Raw genomic sequence first — 21,133 nt, forward strand, 5'->3', positions numbered from 1 at the left:
AGTTAACATCTTGCATTTGTTGGGGATTTTAGTTCTTATAAAGAGCCTGTGGTGTGAATCTCCTGGGGTGGAACCAGGACCCCACCCCAGGGCTGCGCTAGTGTTTCTTGCCTGCCCCTCCCTTGTCTATGCATCTCCTTCCTTCCCTGACTAGCAACTGTTTGAATCTGCCCTTTGGAACTCAGGGAAGGTCATGGAGGTGGGAGTCTGTTCCCTACAAGCAAGAAACGGGGGACACAAAAAGGCTTCCTCATCCAGGAGCCCCATAGCATCTTCCTTGGTTTCACCCCCTCTGGGCCCTTTGTTCTTGATTTCAGTGGATTGAATGAGGCCCACCCATAGTGGGCAGGTAGTGTGCTTTACTCAATATCAGTTCAAATATTAATCTCCTTCAGAAGCACCCTAAGGACACATCCAAAATAACGTTTAACCAGATATCAGGGCTCCCCTTGGCTCAGTGCTGTTGACACAATTAACCATCTCAGGTAGTCACAAGGGGTTCCATTAAGTACTACTGACGCAGATGACCCATCTGCCTGTTAGATTATAATACTGTTTATTGACCATCTTGCCACACATTTATTTGCATGTTACAAAGGGACTTCAGAAGCTGTAAGGTCATCTTTGTCACATAGGACATCTTATGGGCAACAAATTGTAACATCAAAGCCATGGTCTGGGTTGAATCTGGAGACGGAACTTGCTGATTTGCTGTCTTCTTTAAGCTACAGGCTGGACAAACAGAGCCACAGGAGTGTGAGTGGCGTAAAGGTTAGCTGCCTGCAAGTCTGTGTATAGAAAAGAGGGTCCGTGTTAGAATAAGAGACCTCTCCACGCTGGATTTTTGACTCCTGCTGCCTTTTTACACATGGAACAGAAATGAAATACGGGCAGGCTGAATGGTTATCCATTTTTGCACTGTTGCTGTTAAAAAATTCTTTTTATTTTTCCATTCTTTTTCAAAATAACTGGTTCCTACCAAACCTATGGAATAATAAACAGACCTTTTTATTTTTCCATTCTTTTTCAAAATGTGGTTCCCACCAAACCTATGGAATAATAAACAGACCACCTGTTAGCTGAGAAAGAGTCCCATCAGGTCCTTGCTATGAGATAAACCAGAGCAGCAAGAACTCATCAGGTGGTGAAGGCAGAGAGGGTTTATTAAATCTCATTCGTCATGATGCTTTTTGTTGCTTTTAAATATGATTCCAACAGCGTTGCCCCCGGCACAGCGGCAGCGTGTGTGAGGGTGTCCTGAGTGCTGTGGGGAGCGAAGGTCTGCCTGGAGTCTGCAGGGGTCCTGCCCTCAGCGCTCTGTCAGCCCAGCCCCCTGCTCGTCCTTACGTCCCCCCACTGCAGGGCACTGTGTCACCGGTGGAGATTGAGGCCTTGGAACCAAGGGCCACCCCGGAGAGCGCCAGTGGACCCCCACGTGCTTTTGCAGTGAAGCTTCAATTGCTCCGGGCTGTGATTCAGTGAGTTCCCGATAGTTTTGCTAATGAGCATGGACTGGCTCAGCCTGGGTTCCAGAAGTCATTTCCTTCTCAGTGGCCGTTTGCCACTGTTGAGATCCTCCGAGCAGTCTGCTAAGGGGAGCATGTACCCAAGTCGATACACTAAATGTTTCCAAGGCCGTACTGCCTGCTGCTTTAAACATGTTCGTCTGTTCAGAAAGCATTCTTTAAAATTAATTTTTCTTCACATTTAAATCCTGTTACTTTCCCCGGAGACTGTTACTACTGTGCCTGTTGTACGTGAGTAGTGGAGGCTTACAGGTTGGGTGGTGTGGGCAGGGCACAGAGGAAGTGACTGAGCTGGGATCTGAGCCCCTCCTGTTTAAGCACTGCGTGCCCCTGCTTCCTGGTGCCAGCCACGACAGGGTGGCCGCTGCTGTGGAAAACAGCCTGGAGACCTGGGGTAGCAGAGTAGGTGCTTCAGACGCCACGGTCCTAGACCTGGGGTCGAACCCTGTCCTGTGCTTCTAGCTGTAGAAACTGGGTGAGGTGTTTGACTTCTCCCAGCCTCCCTTTCTACACTTTAAAACCAGTTGCTAAATAATTGTATACAGAAAGAGAAAGGAAGAAACCCAAGAGGAGAGGAAGTCATCCGCGTATCAGATAAGAGCTGGGCAGCAGAGTGGGGTGAGCGAGCCAGCAACATCGTTGTGGGAGGAAGCCTGGAACTCCATTTGGGGACTGTCGGGTATGAATCGCCTCAAGGACATCTAAGTGGCTTTGTCATTAACGCTGTATTGTAGGGAATGAATGTGATAATATACACAAAACAGATCACAAGTCTTGACAAATAGCCTGTGCTCATTAAACATTATGTGCTTATTAATACGAATAAGTAGTATTACATTTACAGAAATACTGCTCATTGTAGAGAAATAAGCTTTATGAAATATTTTCAGTAAAGTTGGGTCACACTATTTTATCTTACTTTTTGTCAAACCCTGTTATCCGCGTTCTGGAGAGTAAACCAGAAATGAATGACCAGAATGAGACAGTTTAACAGACCTTCAGTAAATCCTCAGGCTACAGCTGTTGACTGAAACCGTTTTCTGCCCTGGTGTTATATTTCTCGTGTGTGGATGTGTTTGGGGTGAAAAAATAGCACGTAAGTGCACCATATCATTGTGCTCAGTGGTAGGGTTTTTCATCTTGCTGTTACACATGTCTGCTTCTAGAGGGTGGAAATTGAGCTTGATACTGTCCTCATGAAGGCCCTCCCCTGGTGTTGCAGAATGCACTGAAGCAAACCTGGCTGGTGAGGCTTTTGTGGACTTGAGGCAATTTAACTTAATTTGTTTAAAAGGTGTTTCATCTTCATTGGGTAAAACGCCTTTTGTGCATGTTAGGTACTGTGTTTGAGTCCAGGCAAGGGAACGCCTTCAACACTGCAGGGCACTAAATGAGTCCCCTCAGACCTCTGCAGAGTGTGATCTTCCCTGGGAGAGACTGAAACTCGTGCTTTTGTTCCTCTTCCAAATTAAAAGTCTAAATTGTGAGAGATGATGTTACTTTAAAAGCAAGTGAGGTCCTATTCAAGGTTCTCAAAGCTCAAAAAAAGTTCTCTCCCAAATACTGAAATGGGGTTGGGCAGAGCTCAGCATACTTGGCAAGTTTTCCTTTGAGCTGAATGGGCCTTTCAGATGATGCAGTAGATGAGTCCTGTTCAGACAGAACTTTAGAACTTGTCAGGAACCTACTGTGAGACCAGTCTGCTTACTGATTCCTCAGGCAAGTACCAGGGTATGAATTCATCGAACAGTTACCTTGTGCCAGAGCCAGCTCTAGGTTCTGAATAGAGCAGTGAGGAAGAGAGTATGTATTCACGAGACAGACACATACATTGACAAATAAAACGAAGTAGTTTTATAGTTGCAGTGATAAGTGGGGCTTCCCAGGTGGTGCAGTGGTAAAGCAGCCACCTGCCGGTACAGGGGACATAAGAGATGAGGGTTCAATCCCTGGGTCCGGAAGATCCCCTGGAAGAGGACAGCATGGCAACCTACTTCAGTCTTCTTGTTTGAAAAGTCCCACGGACAGAGGAGCTTGGCGGGCTGTTACAGTCCAGAGGGTCGCAAAGAGTTGGACACACCGAAGCGACTTAGCTCATAGCACGTAGTGAGAAGTGCGTTAAGGAAGCACAGAAGGTACCCTGATAAAGGATACCATTGGAAGGCGAGGACCTCAGGAGAATGCTCCAAGGTTCCAGCCAGCATCAGCTAGAGGGTAAGCATCCAGCCAGGAGCCCAGGCCACGTCCTGGAGGTGAGGGAAAGTGTAGACTATGCCTGCAGGTATTAACACCAGCGGGGCAGAAGACCACGGCAGGGAGATTGCAGGAGCAGGGGGCTGTGCCTCAGGTAAGACGGAGAAGGTCAGAGGGCTAAACCACAGTGCTACAGTGGGAGGGCACAGAAGGGTTTTAAGCCACTGAAGGACAGAGTCAGATGAATGTTTTAGGAAACCATTGGCTGCTCTGTGGACCGTGCGTTTCAGCGGGGTACGAGTGGAAGCAGAGCCCGGGTAAGAAGCCTTCCCAGTAGTTCAGTGGAGGGTGCTGCTGGTGTGGGCAGAGCTGGTGTTCATGAGGATAGAGAGGTCAAGATAGGTGGTTTCGAGGGGGTTTTTAGAAACAACAGGATTTGTTAATAGGCTGATGTAGAAGGCAAGAGGCAGGAAGAGGTCATGCTTGAGGCACGAGGTGGTGGCGCTGTTTGCTGACACCGGGAGGCTGAGGACAGATTACTCTGCAGATGGACAGATCCTTCAGCTGGGGAAACTGACGCGCCCAACCGCCCCCGCAGGGAGCTGAAGGAGACATCAGAGGTCAGAGCGGGGGTCTGGGCTGAAGTGAGAAGTCTATAGGGACCGTCAGAGCAGAGGTGGTGTTTAAAGCCACACTCCTTTACAGAGAGCGCCAAGGATGGGAACAGATGGCAGAGACGTGGAAACGAGTTCAGGAGCCCAGAGGAGACCCGGAGAGTGATGGTGCCAGCCGCTGAGGGGGCTGGTAGGTCACGTGCTGCCTGTGTATCTAGTGAGGTGAGGGCACAGCGTGTCCTGTGTCCGGGTGTCCGTGGCGTTCGGCGGCCAGGGCCTGTTGGCGACTTTGGCAGGGTGCTTTAGGGGAGGTGGGGGCAGAAGCCAGGCTGCCCCAGGTTCAGGAGTGACTGAAGGGTGAGATCATGGAGCCAGTGTGTCAGCAAGCAAACAATATTTGTTTGAGAGGATTTGCTGAAAAGGAAAGCAGAGAGAGACTAGCCGGATGATGGAGAGAGAATTGAGTTCAAGGGAGCAGGTCTTCAGGTTCTGTTTTTAGTGAAAAATACTGTTGCATACATGTACATACAGGGGCCATGAGGAAGATAATCAACCCCTGGTGTGGATAGAGGAGAGAACTGAAGGGATGGTGTCCTTGGAAGGGAAGGACCCATTCTTAAAGGCCTTCCTTCTGGTCATAAAGATAAGGTGAATTCCGAATAGGCTGCGGTCCTGAGCGTGTATTCCGGTAACTCGGAGGAGCACCAGTGGGGGTGGGGAGGGGGAAGGCCCACTCGTGTGGGCCCTTGAAGGCTGAGCCGAGGTTGAAGGAGGAACAGTACCGGTGATGACCAGGGGCGCGGGGCCAGCCGCAGGCAGGGAGTGAGCGGCGGGAAGCGCAGGGGCGCGGCGGCTGAGACCAGAGGAGGGCTGGTGAGTGCGGGGCGGAGGCAGGGCTCCCAGCGCTGGGAGCCGGCTGTGCTCGCGGCCCAGCGCTAATGGATGCAGCCGTCCTGTGGAAGGACACAGCCAGAACCGGGGAGGGAGGGGGGCTGGACCAGAAGGGGTCGCAAACTGCCTATTTCCTTAGGGGTGACTGCTTCCAAAGTGGGCAGGGATGGGGGCGGGGTTCAGAGTCAAAGAAAGTTCTCCTAGAATGAGGGCTGCTGTCTCTGGCTCCCCCCACCCCCAGCACTGTCTGCTGTGGCAAACCCCTACAGCCGTCAGGAAGGACTCGAGTCCTGTTTGCAGAAGAAAGAAATTATTACAGTACCTGGAGGAAGGAGGAGGGGGGAAAGCCCACGTTTCTGGCTTGTGCCCTTGAGCTGTAAATTCTCAAGGACTCTCTTGTAAATCTCCTGGAATCGCTGTTGGAAATCCACATTCCCTTAGAGAGCAGTGTAGGGCTATCACATAACAATTTCTGAGGCCTTCCCCCCAACCCAGCTCTGACGCTTTGAATAAAACTTCAGAGTAAACCTCCATTTTAACAATGTTGTTTTTCTTATTTGGCACGAAAGAAATTAGAACTCCCCAGATGGTATATCCAGAATTTCTTCTGTTTTCTGTGTACAAGTGCACAGAAATATCCCTACACACGTATGCACACATTCTGCAGATGCCTTAGGACTGTCAGTCTTGTCAGTGGGCAGAGGTACCAGCCGTGAACTTCAGGACCAACCTTACCTTCTTTGAGAGAGAGAGAGAGAGAGAGAGTGAGTGTGTGTGTGCGCGCGCGCGTGCTCAGTTGTGTCCGACTCTTTGCGACCCCATGGACTCTAGCTCACCAGGCTCCTCTGTCCATGGGATTCTCCAGGCAGGAATACTGGAGTGGGTTGCCATTTCCTGTTCCAGGAGATCTTCCTGACCCAAGGATCGAACCCATATCTCATCTCCTGCATTGGCAGGCAGATTCTTTACCACTGGCGCCATGGACATCAGCTAGAATTAGATATTGCTTGCACTCTCTTGCCTTAAAAAGACTACGTTCCCTCAGAGAATTTCTAAAGAGTTGTCTTTTTTTCTTTCCTTCCAGAGGGCCAGTTAAGAGTGGATGCCAATATATCTGTGCATCGCCCTGGGGAGCCTTTGGGCGTTCGAACCGAAGTGAAGAATCTCAACAGTGCCCGATTTTTGGCCAGAGCTATAGGTGAATGTCAGCTGTTGCTCCTCATATGCTTCTTTGTAGCAGCTGTTTCTGTGTAACAGGGTTCCCCCCCCAACCCAACTTAATGACTTACATGATAACATCTCAGCTTCACGGTTTTGTGGGTTGGGTGGTTTTCTGCTGGTCCTGCCTCAGCTCTTTCATTTGACTCTGGGGAGCCAGCACTCTGCTGAGATATAGCCCAGGAGGACCTTACATCCTGGGGCCTTGGTGCCAGACATCTGCTGGGCTTCTTTACCCTTGTGGGCTTTCTGCATTCGCTTGCTTAGCCCAGGCTTTCTTATTTGGCAGAGGTGGCCTCCTAGGAGGATGAAGGCAGGTCCCTCGAGTCCTCTTCAGTCTTTAGCTCTAGAACTTGCACAACATTTCTTCCAGCACATTCCATTCAAAACAGGTTCAAGGCAAGGGGGAGGAAATAGACTTCACCTCTACGGGAGGATTTGCAAAATTCTGTAACTCGGTTTTTCCATGTGCCATAACCGGTCTGAACTGTATGACATCATATTTGTTATAGATTAGCCACAATCTGACCTAACTGGTCAGTATGTTTTTCTGCTTTTAACTGTTTTAACTAACAGATTGCTTGAAAGTGAAAGTGTTAGTCGCTCAGTCGTGTCCGACTCTTTGCTACCCTGTGGGCTGTAGCCCGCGAGGCTCCTGTGTCCATAGAATTTTCTAGGCGAGAATACTGGAGTGGGTTGCCATTCCCTTCTCCAGGGGATCTTCCCAACCCAGGGATTGAACCTGGGTCTCCTGCATTGCACGTGGACTCTTTACTGTCTGACCCACCAGAGAAGATTGCCTAGGCCCGTGTAACCAAGTAGTGATCTTACTGGAGCGCATGCTGTGGATCTTTCAGTGTGGACAGATGTATGCTAGTAATTAAAATGGAAGCACTGAGCAAGCTCAGCAGCTGGAGTGGTCCATAGAAGTTGATGACTGAATGTGAGGGGGTGACATCTCAGAAGAGTGAAAGTACTCTTTAAAACCAAAGGTGTCTTAGAGGAAGAGAGAAAGAAGGGAGGAGATGGAGGTGGAGGCACATCCTTCAAGGTGCGCAGAGCAGAGGATGGATAAAAGTGGCATCCCAGCCAAAGCTGAGTGTCAGAAGGAAGACAGATTTTCTGGTCTTGTATAAAACTTTATTATCCTGAACCTGCAATAAACAACCAGCCTTAATGAAGACACTGTGAGTCTATACAGTTTCAAGAAGAAGGCATTAACGTGGTCAAGGGCCTCAGATACGCAGCTGTATCAGTGACCTCAGCTATGCAGGTGACACCACTCTCATGGCAGCAAGTGAAGAGGAACGAAAGAGCCTCTGAGTGAAAGTGAAAGAGGAGAGTGAAGAAGCAGGCTTAAAACTCAGCATTCAGAAAGTGAAGCTCATGGCATCCGGTCCCATCGCTTCATGGCAGAGATGGGGAAAAAACGGAAACAGTGAAAGACTGTTTTCTGGGGCTCCAAAATCACTGCAGATGGTGACTGCAGCCATGAAATTAAAAGACGCTTGCTCCTTGGAAGTAAAGCTATGACCAACCTAGACAGCATATTAAAAAGCAGAGACATTACTTTGCCGACAAAGGCCATCTAGTCAAAGCTATGGCTTCTCCAGTAGTCATGTATGGATGTGAGAATTGGACTGCGAAGAAAGCTGAGCACTGAAGAATTGATGCTTTTGAACTGTGGTGTTGGAGAAGACTCTTGAGAGTCCCTTGGACAGCAAGGAGATCCAACCAGTCCATCCTAAAGGAAATCAAGCCTGAATATTCATTGGAAGGACTGATGCTGAAGCTGAAACCCCAATACTTTGACCACCTATGTGAAGAACTGACTCATTGAGAAAGACCCTGATGCTGGGAAAGATTGAAGGCAGGAGGAGAAGGGGACGACAGAGGATGAGATGATTGGATGGCATCACCGATTCGATGGACATGAGTTTGAGCAAGCTCCGGGAGCTGGTGATGAACAGGAAAGCCCAGTGTGCTGCAGTCCATGGGGTCGCAAAAAGTCGGACACAACTGAGGGACTGAACTGAACTGATGGTCAGGGGGGTGACATACAGGATGTATAGGGACAATGTCCCGCATAAGGACAGGCTAACAAGGGTAGACTCTTCTGCTTGTGAGAGGAGACACTGTCCATGTGTCTGAGGCTGCAAAAGGTCTGGGCCAGGAGAAACCCTTCCAGCTCAGGTTGGTGAAGGTGAAGCTTGGAACGAACAGAAAAAAGTTCCACTTTGCCTTGTAGGTGAGTGTCCTGAAGCTCATTATTGTAAGAGGTGGTTGATTGGAACTTAAGCAAGCAACAAGATTTTAGGTAGATTCACTGCAGATGAGTTTGAAGGCTTTGGCTGCCCCTAGCCTTCTGTTGTCCTATGAAGTACCCTGTGGAGCAGCGGTCTGAGACAGAACTCTACCTGTGGTCGGGCTGGGGCTGGAAGAACCCCAGCTTTCCTGTTACGGGCTTAAGTCCCCAAGCCTGTAGTTTTTCCACCCCAATTTTCTCCTTACATCAGGCCTTTTAGCCATCCTCTTGGTGTTGGTTGCTTTTTGTCAGCTTAGTAAGAGTCAGGATTTGGGCGAGGGCAAGAGTATGTTTTAGTGGGGAGTTAATGGCAACCCACTCCAGTATTCTTGCCTGGAGAATCCCATGGACGGAGGAGCTTGGTGGGCTACAGTCCACGGGTCGCAAACAGTCAGATACGACTGAGCGACTTTACTTTCACTTTAAGGAGGGAGGGAAGGCTGGAGCTCTTTTCATAAAGAAGCTCGGCAGCTGAGGCTGTGCTCTACTTAGCACTGCTGCCTTGTTCGGTGGTGAGGGGGCATGGCGTAGAGCAACGGCTCTTCAGCATTCGGGGCCATAGATCCCTTTGAAAATACAGTGGACATTCTGGATCATTTCTCCAAAATCTGTGCCTAGGCACACACCCACATTTGTATATAGATCCAGGAGATACCGGAACCCCCGAAGCCTGTCCATGGATCCTGGGATAAACACTCTTTGATAAGGGTCCTAGATCCGGAGTCGCCTGTCCTCAGCGTTGGCCCTAGCCCTTCTGCCAAGCTGTATACTTGTGTTCTGGACTGGGTCACGTTAATTGCTCTAAACCTGGGTTTGCTCAAAAAGTGAGAGAGCAGAGCTTCCTAAAAGACCCTTCCCAGCAGTATTATTCTATGATGGCAGCAAGAAGAAAAAAATACAGCATCTGTGGAAAGAATTATTATAAACAACTCCCTTGATTATTTTTTGACCTAAAGATTGAAAGAGTTCCAATTATTGCTTAACTGGATAAAGGAATCAAATATGATACTAAACTATTTTTTTTTTTAGACTATGAAATTCAGAGGCAAATCAATGAACTTGAGAATGGAGGTGAAATTCTGAATGAAACTCGCTCGTTTGATTACAAGCTTGGGTGAGTTTGCATGACAGCATCTTGAATACAGGTCGGTGGGGCTCCGCAGACCAGCCATATCACCATGAAGAAGGTACCTAGCTTCTCTGTGGTCTGGTTTCCTCATTAGGAAAATGCCATACCCCACAGGGATGTGATATACCCTCCAGGGCTGGTGACAGATTTCACTTGACTGAGCAGACTTGGAGTCTTAGATCCTGGCCCCTCCCTGGATTCCAGCTTACCTCCTTTGTGCCAAGAATTTTTACTTCCTTAAATTCTGTCTGACCTACCAGTTTCAGCTTAGAAGTGGAAGAAAGCTTGGAGCTGGTGTGTTTATCTGTTCACTATCTCTGAGTCTTAACTTTCTGATTCTTTGTTCCCTGGTGGCTCAGACAGTAAAGAGTCTGCCTGCAATGCAGGAGACCTGGGTTCAGTCCCTGGGTCAGAAACATCCTCTGGAGTAGGAAATGGCAACCCACTCCAGTATTCTTGCCTGGAGAAATCCATGGACAGAGGAGCCTGGCATGCTACAGTTCATGGGGTTGCAAAGAGTCGAACACGACTGAGTAACACTTTCGCTTCTTCATACACTTAACAGAAGACTAGGGGAAAGATTTCAAAAGCCTGGAGTTTGAGCTGGTTAAATGTTGGAAACATTGAAGCAATTTCTTTTTCTTTTTTTGACTTATCATGCTACACATATGTCTTTCTTTAATATCATTTCTGCAGCGTATTCAGGAAAGGGTCTCCCACAGAAGGCAGAGGAGCTTGGTTCCCCTGTTGGTAGCGAACCCCTGTCTGCATACATACCAGCCTTGGCTGCAGTGCTTTTTTAAATGTTTTCTCATTTAACTGTCACAGGTGCACCGTGCCGATGAGAGACAAAGAAGGAAAACAAGACTACAGGTGGTTACTCCTTGTCAAAATACCATTCTCTGTTTGGCTCGTATTCCAGGCCCACTTACAGACCAACGCAGAGATCCTGGGTGGCTTTTAGGAACCACTTCTGTTGTCGTCTCTGCACGGTGGAAGATCCAGGGGTCCTGGTTTATGTGTGTCCTGAGAGGAAGAGCATTTTGATTTGGGAGCCGTGGAGTACCTTATTTGACAGGATTCAATGGCTGGAAAACACTTAGGCACTCACCTCGTCAGAGCTGTTCCAACTGAGCCGAGAGGATGGCCTTTGAGGGGGGGACCCAGGCTGATCTCGTGCTTACTTTCAGTGACAAAGTCAGTAACGCAAGGACTGTAAGAAGGTAGAAAAAAGAGCTGTATATGTTAATGGCAGTTCCCGTCCCATCTCAGGTAATACCGTTTAACAAGTTAGACTTCGTATGAGATCCAGAAACAAAGCTAATGAGAAGAGTAGCTTTGGGGACTTCCCTGGTGGTGCCCAGTGGCTAAGATCTCACCTTCCTGGTCAGGGAGGAGGAAGCACTGAAACAGTGAGCCCTGATCAGGGAACTAAGATACCATGTGCCTCGACAGCCAAAACACAAAGCAGAAGCAATACTTTAACAGTTTCAATACAGGTTTTTAAAATGTTCCACAGTTTAAAAAAGGAATAGCTTGGGGTAAATTGAGCCTCTTGTTTCTTCCCCTGTTTATCAGACTGCAAAAGTTAAAAGTTTGAGCAACAAAGTGGTGGAGGTTGGCACTTTACTTTGTGAAGTGCAGGAAGATATGAGAGTAGCCATTGCTGTCGATGAGGAACGAATATAGCATCGTGATTTAGGAGGGAAGCAGCTCATAAACCCCAAGAGTGGACGTCACCTCGAGGACGCCTCTCATGTGTCTGCCAGAGTCAGCCTTGCTCTCATTACAGTGCTCTCTCTAGGTTCAGTCTGTTCTTCCCAAGAAACTTCTGTTTTCCCGTGTGGCCCCCGCTGTGTTGGTGCTGCTCTCTCGCTGAGCATGGTGTTGGCTTTTAGCAGAGTCAGTCGCTTCAGGTTGCTCCCCTGGGTTAATAGATGAGGTTTGGGAAGCCTCCCTTTGCTTTCCTCTTGCCTTCAGAAGTCAGGCTGATTCATAGCACAGATTTGGCATTGAGGTGATGAGTTGCTTGCATTTCTGATCTATTACCTGGGAGCCACCATTTATTCAGCGTAACCCTGCTTCTGCATAAGCCCTCTGACAAGTATGGGCAGAGGGAAAAACGTTAGATGCTAGAATAGACAAAAGGGGAAGGACACCTTAGTTTGACAAGAGCTGATGCAGTAATGCGGCGTCCGCATTTTTTTTAATTGACTTTTTTATTGCAGTTTTAGTTTGCCAGCAGAATTGAGTGGAAATTAGAGTTTGCATATACTTCTTGGTGTATGCTGTATACCTCCCCGCCCCAACACACACACACACACACACACACACACACACAGAGGTTTCCTCTTACAACATCTTGCCTTAGTGTGTAATGTGGTAAATTTGTTAAAATTGATGAACCAGTATTGATACCTTGGTAGTAACTGAAGTCCACAGCTTACCTTAGGGTTCCCCCCATGCCGTCTGTTGTGTGGGTGTAACAGGCGTGTGATGGCATGTGTGCGCCATTACAGTCACACAGAGTGGCTTCACTGCCCTGAAACCCCTCTGTGTTCCCCTAGTCATCCCTCCCTCTCGCCTACCTTCTGCCTTTTATTGGGTTGGGCCAGAAGTTCTTTGGGGTTTTTCCATCAGATGTTATGGAAAAACTTGAACAAACTTTTTCGCCAACACGATATTTAGCGAAGTCCATTTATTCCAATTCTCAAGAAAGGTTTCCCTTTCATAAAAACTGCTAAAAATACTGAAAATTTTAAAGTGGGTGAAATCACCTTTCTTCCTAAAAAGTAAGTTGCTCTTATTTGGTTCTGTTTTTTCCAGTCCGCGTCCTGTTGTGAATATGCACTTGACCCATAACTATAAACAGCAGGGCGGCATCAACCCTGTGCCGCGCCCTTTTCACGCAGTGCTCATCTGTAAGCATGGAGAGTGCTGGATGTGGCGGTTCTGATGTTACATTTGTGCAAGTACTAGTTCCTGGAAAAGCAGGAGACTTGATGTGGGACTTCAAAAACTATTCGTAGCAGCATCTGTAGGCAGAGCTTCACATCGACTGTAGTTTGTCTCTTCCAACTCAGCCCAGTACGGAGAGTCAGGCCGTCTCCTCTCTGCACCCAGGTTCATGCCGGAGCCCAACCTGCCCCCGCTGCTGCTCTACGACTCAGGGTCCCTCCCCCCCGGCGCAGACCCGCAGCAGGTGATTGACATCGACAGGCTTCGCGAGCGGCTGCCCGAGCTGCCCCGCGTGACCCGCGAGAGGCTCGTGCGACAGTACGGGATGCTGCCGGAGCACAGCTGCGCCCTGCTGGTGGGTCCTGCCAGAGGCTCCGGGTGGAGTGCGGCTCCGGGTGGAGTGCGGCTCCGGGTGGAGTGCGGCTCCGGGTGGAGTGCGGCTCCGGGTGGAGTGCGGCTCCGGGTGGAGTGCGGCTCCGGGTGGAGTGCGGCTCCGGGTGGAGTGCGGCTCCGGGTGGAGTGCGGCTCCGGGTGGAGTGCGGCTCCGGGTGGAGTGCGGCTCCGGGTGGAGTGCGGCTCCGGGTGGAGTGCGGCTCCGGGTGGAGTGCGGCTCCGGGTGGAGTGCGGCTCCGGGTGGAGTGCGGCTCCGGGTGGAGTGCGGCTCCGGGTGGAGTGCGGCTCCGGGTGGAGTGCGGCTCCGGGTGGAGTGCGGCTCCGGGTGGAGTGCGGCTCCGGGTGGAGTGCGGCGGCTGCGCGGTACCGGGAACCAGGGCGCTCGCCTTCCTCACCAGCCTCTAGGGTGGATGCGCCTCTGAAGACCCCCGAGGCGGGCTCCTCGGTCAGTCACTTCTCGCGTGCAGACTTGCAGAGCTGCTCGCAGCCGCCGTGGAGGCTTCTTGAAGACAGTCCGGATGTTCCGGATGGCTCTTCACTTGTCTCTCTGCAGGACCAAAGGAAACCAGTATGTAGGCTTTCCGGATGTCTGGCGGTGTTGAACCATGCCAGGGTCTGGCAGGAAGTTGGGTTCTCACAAAGCAGACAGTTGTTTTACCGACTGTAGAAGAAACATTTATTCCGCACGAAATGCTGCCAACTGACTAAACGCCTCGGTCCTTGGAGGGGACCTCTGAAGGGGCCGTTAGGAACCTGACAGCGTGGAGATGTGCTCAGGGATTTTCCATCCTGTCTAGGGCTGCGGGGCTCAGCGGTTCCGTTGGTCACGCCACGTTAAAGTGGCCCGGCATCCGTGAGAGTGGTGTGGCGTCGCCGGTGTCTTCTGCTGTCTGTCGGGGAGGCTGTGCGGAGATTCTCCGCGGCGTCTCTCAGGGACAGGCTGTCTGCCGCACTCATCGCCTGGAGCACAGAATCTCTGGGAAGTCTGGGCTGTTGCACTGTGATTGAGGGGGAACTGAACAGGGATGTTAGGATATTCATGTTTGTGCATATATTTACACACTTCAGTGACAAAACCCTGCCGTTTCTGGTACATGGTAGGCGAGCGAGTGCTTGTTGAATGAATGAGTCTGTTTATCGTCCATAAATCAGCTCATTTGAAAAGAATCAGAGTATAGAAAACTCGGTTTTGTCAGATCGACCTGGAGAAGACACACGCGTCCCAAGAGTCTTCAGGGTAGTAGGCGTCTGTATAAGACTCACAGGCAGCCTTGTTCACCACGTCAGACATGGTAGGTTCTTTTCTCACACTGCAGGCGGAGTGGCTCGCCACCTCCCGTGCGCTGCTGTTGTATCTTACCCACACCTCTGTGGCAATTGTGTCGGTGTATTCTAATTCTTTATTAATTGGTGTGTTTTGTTCTGGCAAGGACTGTCCCATCCGCTCGCCGTGTCAGCACTGCTGAACGCCAAGCCTGTGTGTGAACCAGCAAGCAGCTTGTTCAGAACACCTTTTAACCTGAAACCTCTTAGAATTCACACTGTTCCCAAGTTGATTTAACAAACCCCGAATTTTAGTCTCACACACCTTCCCCACCATCTTGAATTTCCAGCCCACTTGAAATCAACTTCAGAATGAACACTGAATGCTAAGTTCTAGTCCTGCATTTTGTAATGTATTTGCCAAATTCTGTAAGGATGAAAGAGGACACAAACCGAGGCTTCTCAGCCCTAGAGATAGTGTTCACCTCCAGCAAGTTCTCTGAAGCAGATACATGTTCCTGTCTGTGTCCCAGGCTCCACTTCTGTGTGTTTCAAGCGCCTCAGCCGCAGAGGCCTTGGAGAAATGTTTGCGGATGGTGGCAAGTGAGTGAGTTTCTGGTTTTTTCATAGTTTAAGGCCCTGTTTTGTTGTCGTTTGTTGTTATTAAGTCGGTAAGTCGTGTCCAACTCTTTGACCATGTGGGCAGCACGCCAGGCTCCTTTGTCCTCCGCTATCTCCCAGAGTTTGCTCAGATTCATGGCCATTGAGTTGGTGATCCTAGCTAACCATTTCATCCTCTGCCACCCTCTTCTCCTTTTGTCTCAGTCTTTCCCAGCTTCAGGGGCTTTTCCACTGAGTCGGCTCCTTGCTTCAGTCATGTCTGACTCTTTGCCACCCCATGGAGTGCAGCACGCCAGGCCTCCCTGTCCATCACCAACTCTCGGAGCTTACTCAATCTCATGTCCATTGAGTCAGTGATGCCATCCAACCATCTCATCCTCTGTTGTCCCCTTCTTCTCCCACCTTCAACTTTTCCAGCATCAGGGGCTTTTCTAATGAGTCAGTTCTTCACATCAGGTGGTCAAATTATTGGAGTTTCAGCTTCAGCATCAGTCCTTCCAATGAATATTCAGGACTGGTTTCCTTTAGGATAGACTGGTGTTATCTCCTTGCAGTCCAAGGGACTCTCAAGAGTCTTCTCCAGCACCACAGTTCAAAAGCATCAGTTTTTTGGTGCTCAGCCTTCTTTATCTCGCATCCACACATGACTACTGAAAAACCGTAGCTTTGACTATATGGACCTTTGTCGGCAAAGTGATGTCTCTGCTTTTTAATACCCTGTTTTGGTTTATCATACCTTACCTTCCAAGGAGCAAGTATCTTTTAATTTCATGGCTGCAGTCACTGTCCACAATGATTTTTAGAGCCCAGGAAAATAAAATCTGTCCCTGCTTCTATGTTTTCCCCTTCTATTTGCCATGAAGTGATGGGACCAGATGCTATGATCTTAGTTTTTTGAATGTTGAGTTTCATATCAGCTTTTTCACTCTCCTCTTTCACCCTCATCAAGAGGCTCTTTAGTTCCTCTTCGTTTTCTGCCACTAGAGTGAACTTCCAGATGTATAAGAGGGTGTTTGCTATGACCAGTGCATTTTCTTGGCAAAACTCTATTAGTCTTTGCCCTGCTTCATTCCGCATTCCAAGGCCAAATCTGCCTGTTACTCCAGGTGTTTCTTGACTTCCTACTTTTGCATTCCAGGCCCCTATAATGAAAAGGACATCTTTTTTTGGGTGTTAGTTCTAAAAGGTCTTGTAGGTCTTCATAAAACCATTCAACTTCAGTTTCTTCAGTGTTACTGGTTGGGGCATAGACTTAGATAACTGTGATATTGAATGGTTTGCCTTGGAGACGAACAGAGATCATTCTGTCGTTTTTTAGATTGCATCCAAGTACTGCATTTCGGACTCTTTTGTTGACCATGATGGCTACTCCATTTCTTCTAAGGGATTCCTGCCCGCAGTAGTAGATATAATGGTCATCTGAGTTAAAGTCACCCATTCCAGTCCATTTTAGTTCACTGATTCCTAGAATGTTGACGTTCAGTCTTGCCATCTCCTGTTTGACCACTTCCAATTTGCCTTGATTCATGGACCTGACATTCCAGGTTCCTATGCAATATTGCTCTTTACATCATTGGACCTTGCTTCTATCACCAGTCACATCCACAGCTGAGTATTGTTTTTGCTTTGGCTCCATCCCTTCATTCTTTCTGTATTTATTTCTCCACTGATCTCCAGTAGCGTATTGGGCACCTAATGACCTGGGGAGTTCCTCTTTCAGTATCCTATCATTTTGCCTTTTCATACTGTTCATGGGGTTCTCAAGGCAAGAATACTGAAGTGGCTTGCCATTCCCTTCTCCAGTGGACCACATTCTGTCAGACCTCTCCACCATGACCCACCCATGTTGGGTTGCCCCACAGGCATGGCTTGGTTTCATTGAGTTAGACAAGGCTGTGGTCCTAGTGTGATTAGATTGACTAGTTTTCTGTGAATATGGTTTCAGTGTATCTGCCCTCTGATGCCCTCTTGCAACACCTACCATCTTACTTGGGTTTCTCTTACCTTGGGCGTGGGGTATCTCTTCACGACTGCTCCAGCAAAGCACAGTGACTACTCCTTAACTTGGATGAGGGGTATCTCCTTTCTGCCGCCGTTCCTGGCCTTCAGAAGACTCTACATATGGACATCACCAGATGGTCAACACTGAAATCAGATTGATTATATTCTTTGCAGCCAAAGATGGAGAAGCTCTATACAGTCAACAAAAACAAGACCAGGAGCTGACTGTCAGCTCCTGGCTCAGATCATGAACTCCTTATTACCAAATTCAGACTCAAATTGAAGAAAGTAGGGAAAACCATTAGACCATTCAGGTATGACCTAAATCAAATCCCTTGTGATAATACAGTGGAAGTGAGAAACAGATTTAAGGGACGAGATCTGATAGATAGAGTGCCTGATGAACTATGGAATGAGGTTGGTGACATTGTACAGGAGACAGGGATCAAGACCATCCCCATGGAAAAGAAATGCAAAAAACCAAAATGGCTGTCTGGGGAGGCCTTCAAAATAGCTGTGAAAAGAAGAGAGGTGAAAAACAAAGGAGAAAAGGAAAGATATAAGCATCTGAATGCAGAGTTCCAAAGAATAGCAAGAAGAGATAAGAAAGCCTTCTTCAGTGATCAATGCAAAGAAATAGAGGAAAACAACAGAATGGGAAAGACTAGGGATCTCTTCAAGAAAATTAGAGATACAAGGGAACATTTCATGCAAAGATGGGCTCTATAAAGGACAGAAATGGTATGGACCTAACAGAAGCAGAAGATATTAAGAAGAGGTGGCAAGAATACACAGAAGAACTGTGCAAAAAAGACCTTCATGACCCAGATAATCACGATGGTGTGATCACTCATCTAGAGCCAGAAATCCTGGAATGTGAAGTCAAGTGGGCCTTAGAAAGCATCACTATGAACAAAGCTAGTGGAGGTGATGGAATTCCAGTTGAGCTGTTTCAAATCCTGAAAGATGATGCTGTGAAAGTGCTGCACTTAATATGCCAGCAAATGTGGAAAACTCAGCAGTGGCCACAGGACTGGAAAAGGTCAGTTTTCATTCCAATCCCAAAGAAAGGCAATGCCAAAGAATGCTCAAACTACCGCACAATTGCACTCATTTCACATGCTAGTAAAGTAATGCTCAAAATTCTCCAAGCCAGGCTTCAGCAATACATGAACCATGAACTTCCAGATATTCAAGCTGGATTTAGAAAAGGCAGAGGAACCAGAGATCAAATTGCCAACATCTGCTGGATCATGGAAAAAGCAAGAGAGTTCCAGTAAAACATCCATTTCTTCTGTATTGACTATGCCAAAGCCTTTGACTGTGTGGATCACAATAAACTGTGGAAAATTCTGAAAGAAATGGGAATACCAGACCACCCGACCTGCCTCTTGAGAAGTCTGTATGCAGGTCAGGAAGCAACAGTTAGAACTGGACATGGAACAACAGACTGGTTCCAAATAGGAAAAGGAGTACGTCAAGGCTGCATATTGTCACCCTGCTTATTTAACTTCTATGCAGAGTACATCATGAGAAATGCTGGACTGGAAGAAACACAAGCTGGAATCAAGACTTCCAGGAGAAATGTCAATAACCTCAGATATGCAGATGACACCACCCTTATGGCAGAAAGTGAAGAGGAGCTAAAAAGCCTCTTGATGAAAGTGAAAGAGGAGAGCGAAAAAGTTGGCTTAAAGCTCAACATTCAGAAAACGAAGATCATGGCATCCGGTCCCATCACTTCATGAGAAATAGATGATGAAACAGTGGAAACAGTGTCAGACTTTATTTTTTGGGGCTCCAAAATCACTGCAGATGGTAAGTAACTGCAGCCATGAAATTAAAAGACGCTTACTCCTTGGAAGAAAAGTTATGACCAACCTAGATAGTATGTTCAAAAGCAGAGACATTACTTTGCCGACTAAGGTCCATCTAGTCAAGGCTCTGGTTTTTCCTGTGGTCACGTATGGATGTGAGAGTTGGACTGTGAAGAAGACTGAGCACCGAAGAATTGATGCTTTTGAACTGTGGTGTTGGAGAAGACTCTTGAGAGTCCCTTGGACTGCAAGGAGATCTAACCAGTCCATTCTGAAGGAGATCAGCCCTGGGATTTCTTTGGAAGGAATGATGCTGAAGCTGAAACTCCAGTACTTTGGCCACCTCTTGCAAAGAGTTGACTCATTGGAAAAGACTCTGATGCTGGGAGGGATTGGGGGCAGGAGGAGAAGGGGACGACAGAGGATGAGATGGCTGGATGGCATCACGGACTCGATGGACGTGAGTCTGAGTGAACTCTGAGAGATGGTGATGGACAGGGAGGCCTGGCATGCTGCGCGATTCATGGGGTTGCAAAGAGTCGGACACGACTGACCGACTGAACTGAACTGAACCAGATGTATAAGCCCTGATTATAGAAACGTATTTTTGTCTATTCACTTCAGCCCTTTTATTAGCATCTTCTATGTAGCAGGTCCTGAGATGGGGACAGAGACACGTTTTTGATTTGTTTTCTTTGCTTTTCAAGAACATGTATATATGACACCTCAGCTAACCAGCCTCCAGGGAAGACTGCAGTAGATAGTAAATGTATGATGCATGATGTGGGCCAGGAGCCCCGCGGAGGTAGTGATGACCTTGATGGGACAAGTGGGGAAAACTCTCAAGGAGGTGCTGGCTTTTAAGCCAGTTTCATAAGAGCTTTGGTTTTTTTTTGTTTTTTTTGTTTGTTTGTTTTTGATGTATTAAGACTGCTTGCAGATAATGTATTAGGTGATTCATTTTGCAGTATTTTTTTTTAATGGCTAGTACTTGAAATTTTCAAGACAAATGAGAAGAGAACTAGTAATATGGAAGGAGGATGATTCAGACGATTTCTTTTCCTGAAATTAGGCACCCTGAGCTGTTGATGACTTAGTAATCATTGGAAGCTGAGTTACTCATAACATGCCCGAAAGTGGTATGTTCATGTTTTTTTCCTGACTTCCTCAGAAACACAACAGATTGCTGAGAAGGGCAGATGCACCAATCTAATGAACCATCTTTCAATTTAAAGAGTGCCTGGGAGTATTCATTAAATCAGTAGCGTGGTGGAGGTGTGCTCTGCAGAGCTCTGACTCCATGCTCCTGCCTTTGGGTCACTGATTAAATTAAGCATGAAGCATACAGTCCTTACTGGTGATGCAATCCTTACCCATTAACGGTTAAAAAAAACAAAAACAACTTCAGAGCTTAACTGTTAATTTTTTTTAATTGAAGTGTAGTTGATATCCAGTGTTATTTGTTACATATGTACAATATAGTGATTCACGGTTTTTCAAGGGTGTGTTCCGTTTATTGTAATAGTGGCTGTCTTCCCTATGTTATACAGCTCTGCCCTTGTCACTGTACTGTGTGGTGAGCACTGAATTGTGTGGTAATAATTTCTCCTTGGCATTTACAAAACTCTAACATAGTCTGTCTTAGCATCCACCACAAAGTCTGGCGCACAGTAGGCATCAGTGAACAGATGGACAGATGAGTGGATGAATGGGACTCTCACAGTACTCATGAAGCCCTGGGGAAAGCAGCGTTCCTGATAAAGTGTCCCTGTCTCCCAAAGTCAGGTACATAAAGCACCCTTTTGACAGCCCAACAAATCAGGGTGGTGCCTGTGTTGCTGAGCTTGGCGGGGAGAAGCCTGGGTTCCGCCGCAATCAGGCCGCATGCGGCGACTGTGCCCCTGGCTCCTAGAGAACTTGTTTCTTCAGGACTTTGGAATCAAGCGTGCATTCTCATGTCACCTCTTAAGCCCGCCTGATAACCCCTCCCACCGTACCCGGCGTGAGTGTTTCTTCCTCATGAAGCGTATCGTGTCCCATCTGGAGCTTCAGCCTAGTGAGCTCCCCTTTTTCTCCTCTCTGTGTCAGACTCCCAGATTTCTGACGTCACTTGTCAGGAGTAAGGAATGGGCGTATGGAGGGTGAGGTTGAGGCATTAGGATTCTAGAGAAATGAGAGGTCCCAGTAGCAGAGCAAGTCCTTCT

General features: G+C 48.0%; 1 protein-coding gene across 3 annotated transcripts in view; it reads left to right on the forward strand.

Moving 5' to 3' along the window:
- Positions 1-21,133, forward strand: part of GATB (glutamyl-tRNA amidotransferase subunit B) — a 99,041-nt gene that overhangs the window by 45,252 nt on the left and 32,656 nt on the right. Inside the window, exons 6-9 of one of the 3 annotated variants that reach the window (XM_069556709.1) lie at positions 6,309-6,422; positions 9,777-9,861; positions 10,705-10,749; positions 13,000-13,189. In XM_069556709.1, the coding sequence (XP_069412810.1) occupies positions 6,309-6,422; positions 9,777-9,861; positions 10,705-10,749; positions 13,000-13,189 (434 nt within the window). The remainder of the gene's footprint in view (positions 1-6,308; positions 6,423-9,776; positions 9,862-10,704; positions 10,750-12,999; positions 13,190-21,133) is intronic. The other 2 variants (XM_069556710.1, XM_069556711.1) reach the window with 2 other exon arrangements.

This window comes from Ovis canadensis, chromosome 17 (genome assembly GCF_042477335.2).
Source record: "Ovis canadensis isolate MfBH-ARS-UI-01 breed Bighorn chromosome 17, ARS-UI_OviCan_v2, whole genome shotgun sequence".
In the NCBI taxonomy this organism is placed as follows: Eukaryota; Metazoa; Chordata; class Mammalia; order Artiodactyla; family Bovidae; genus Ovis; species Ovis canadensis.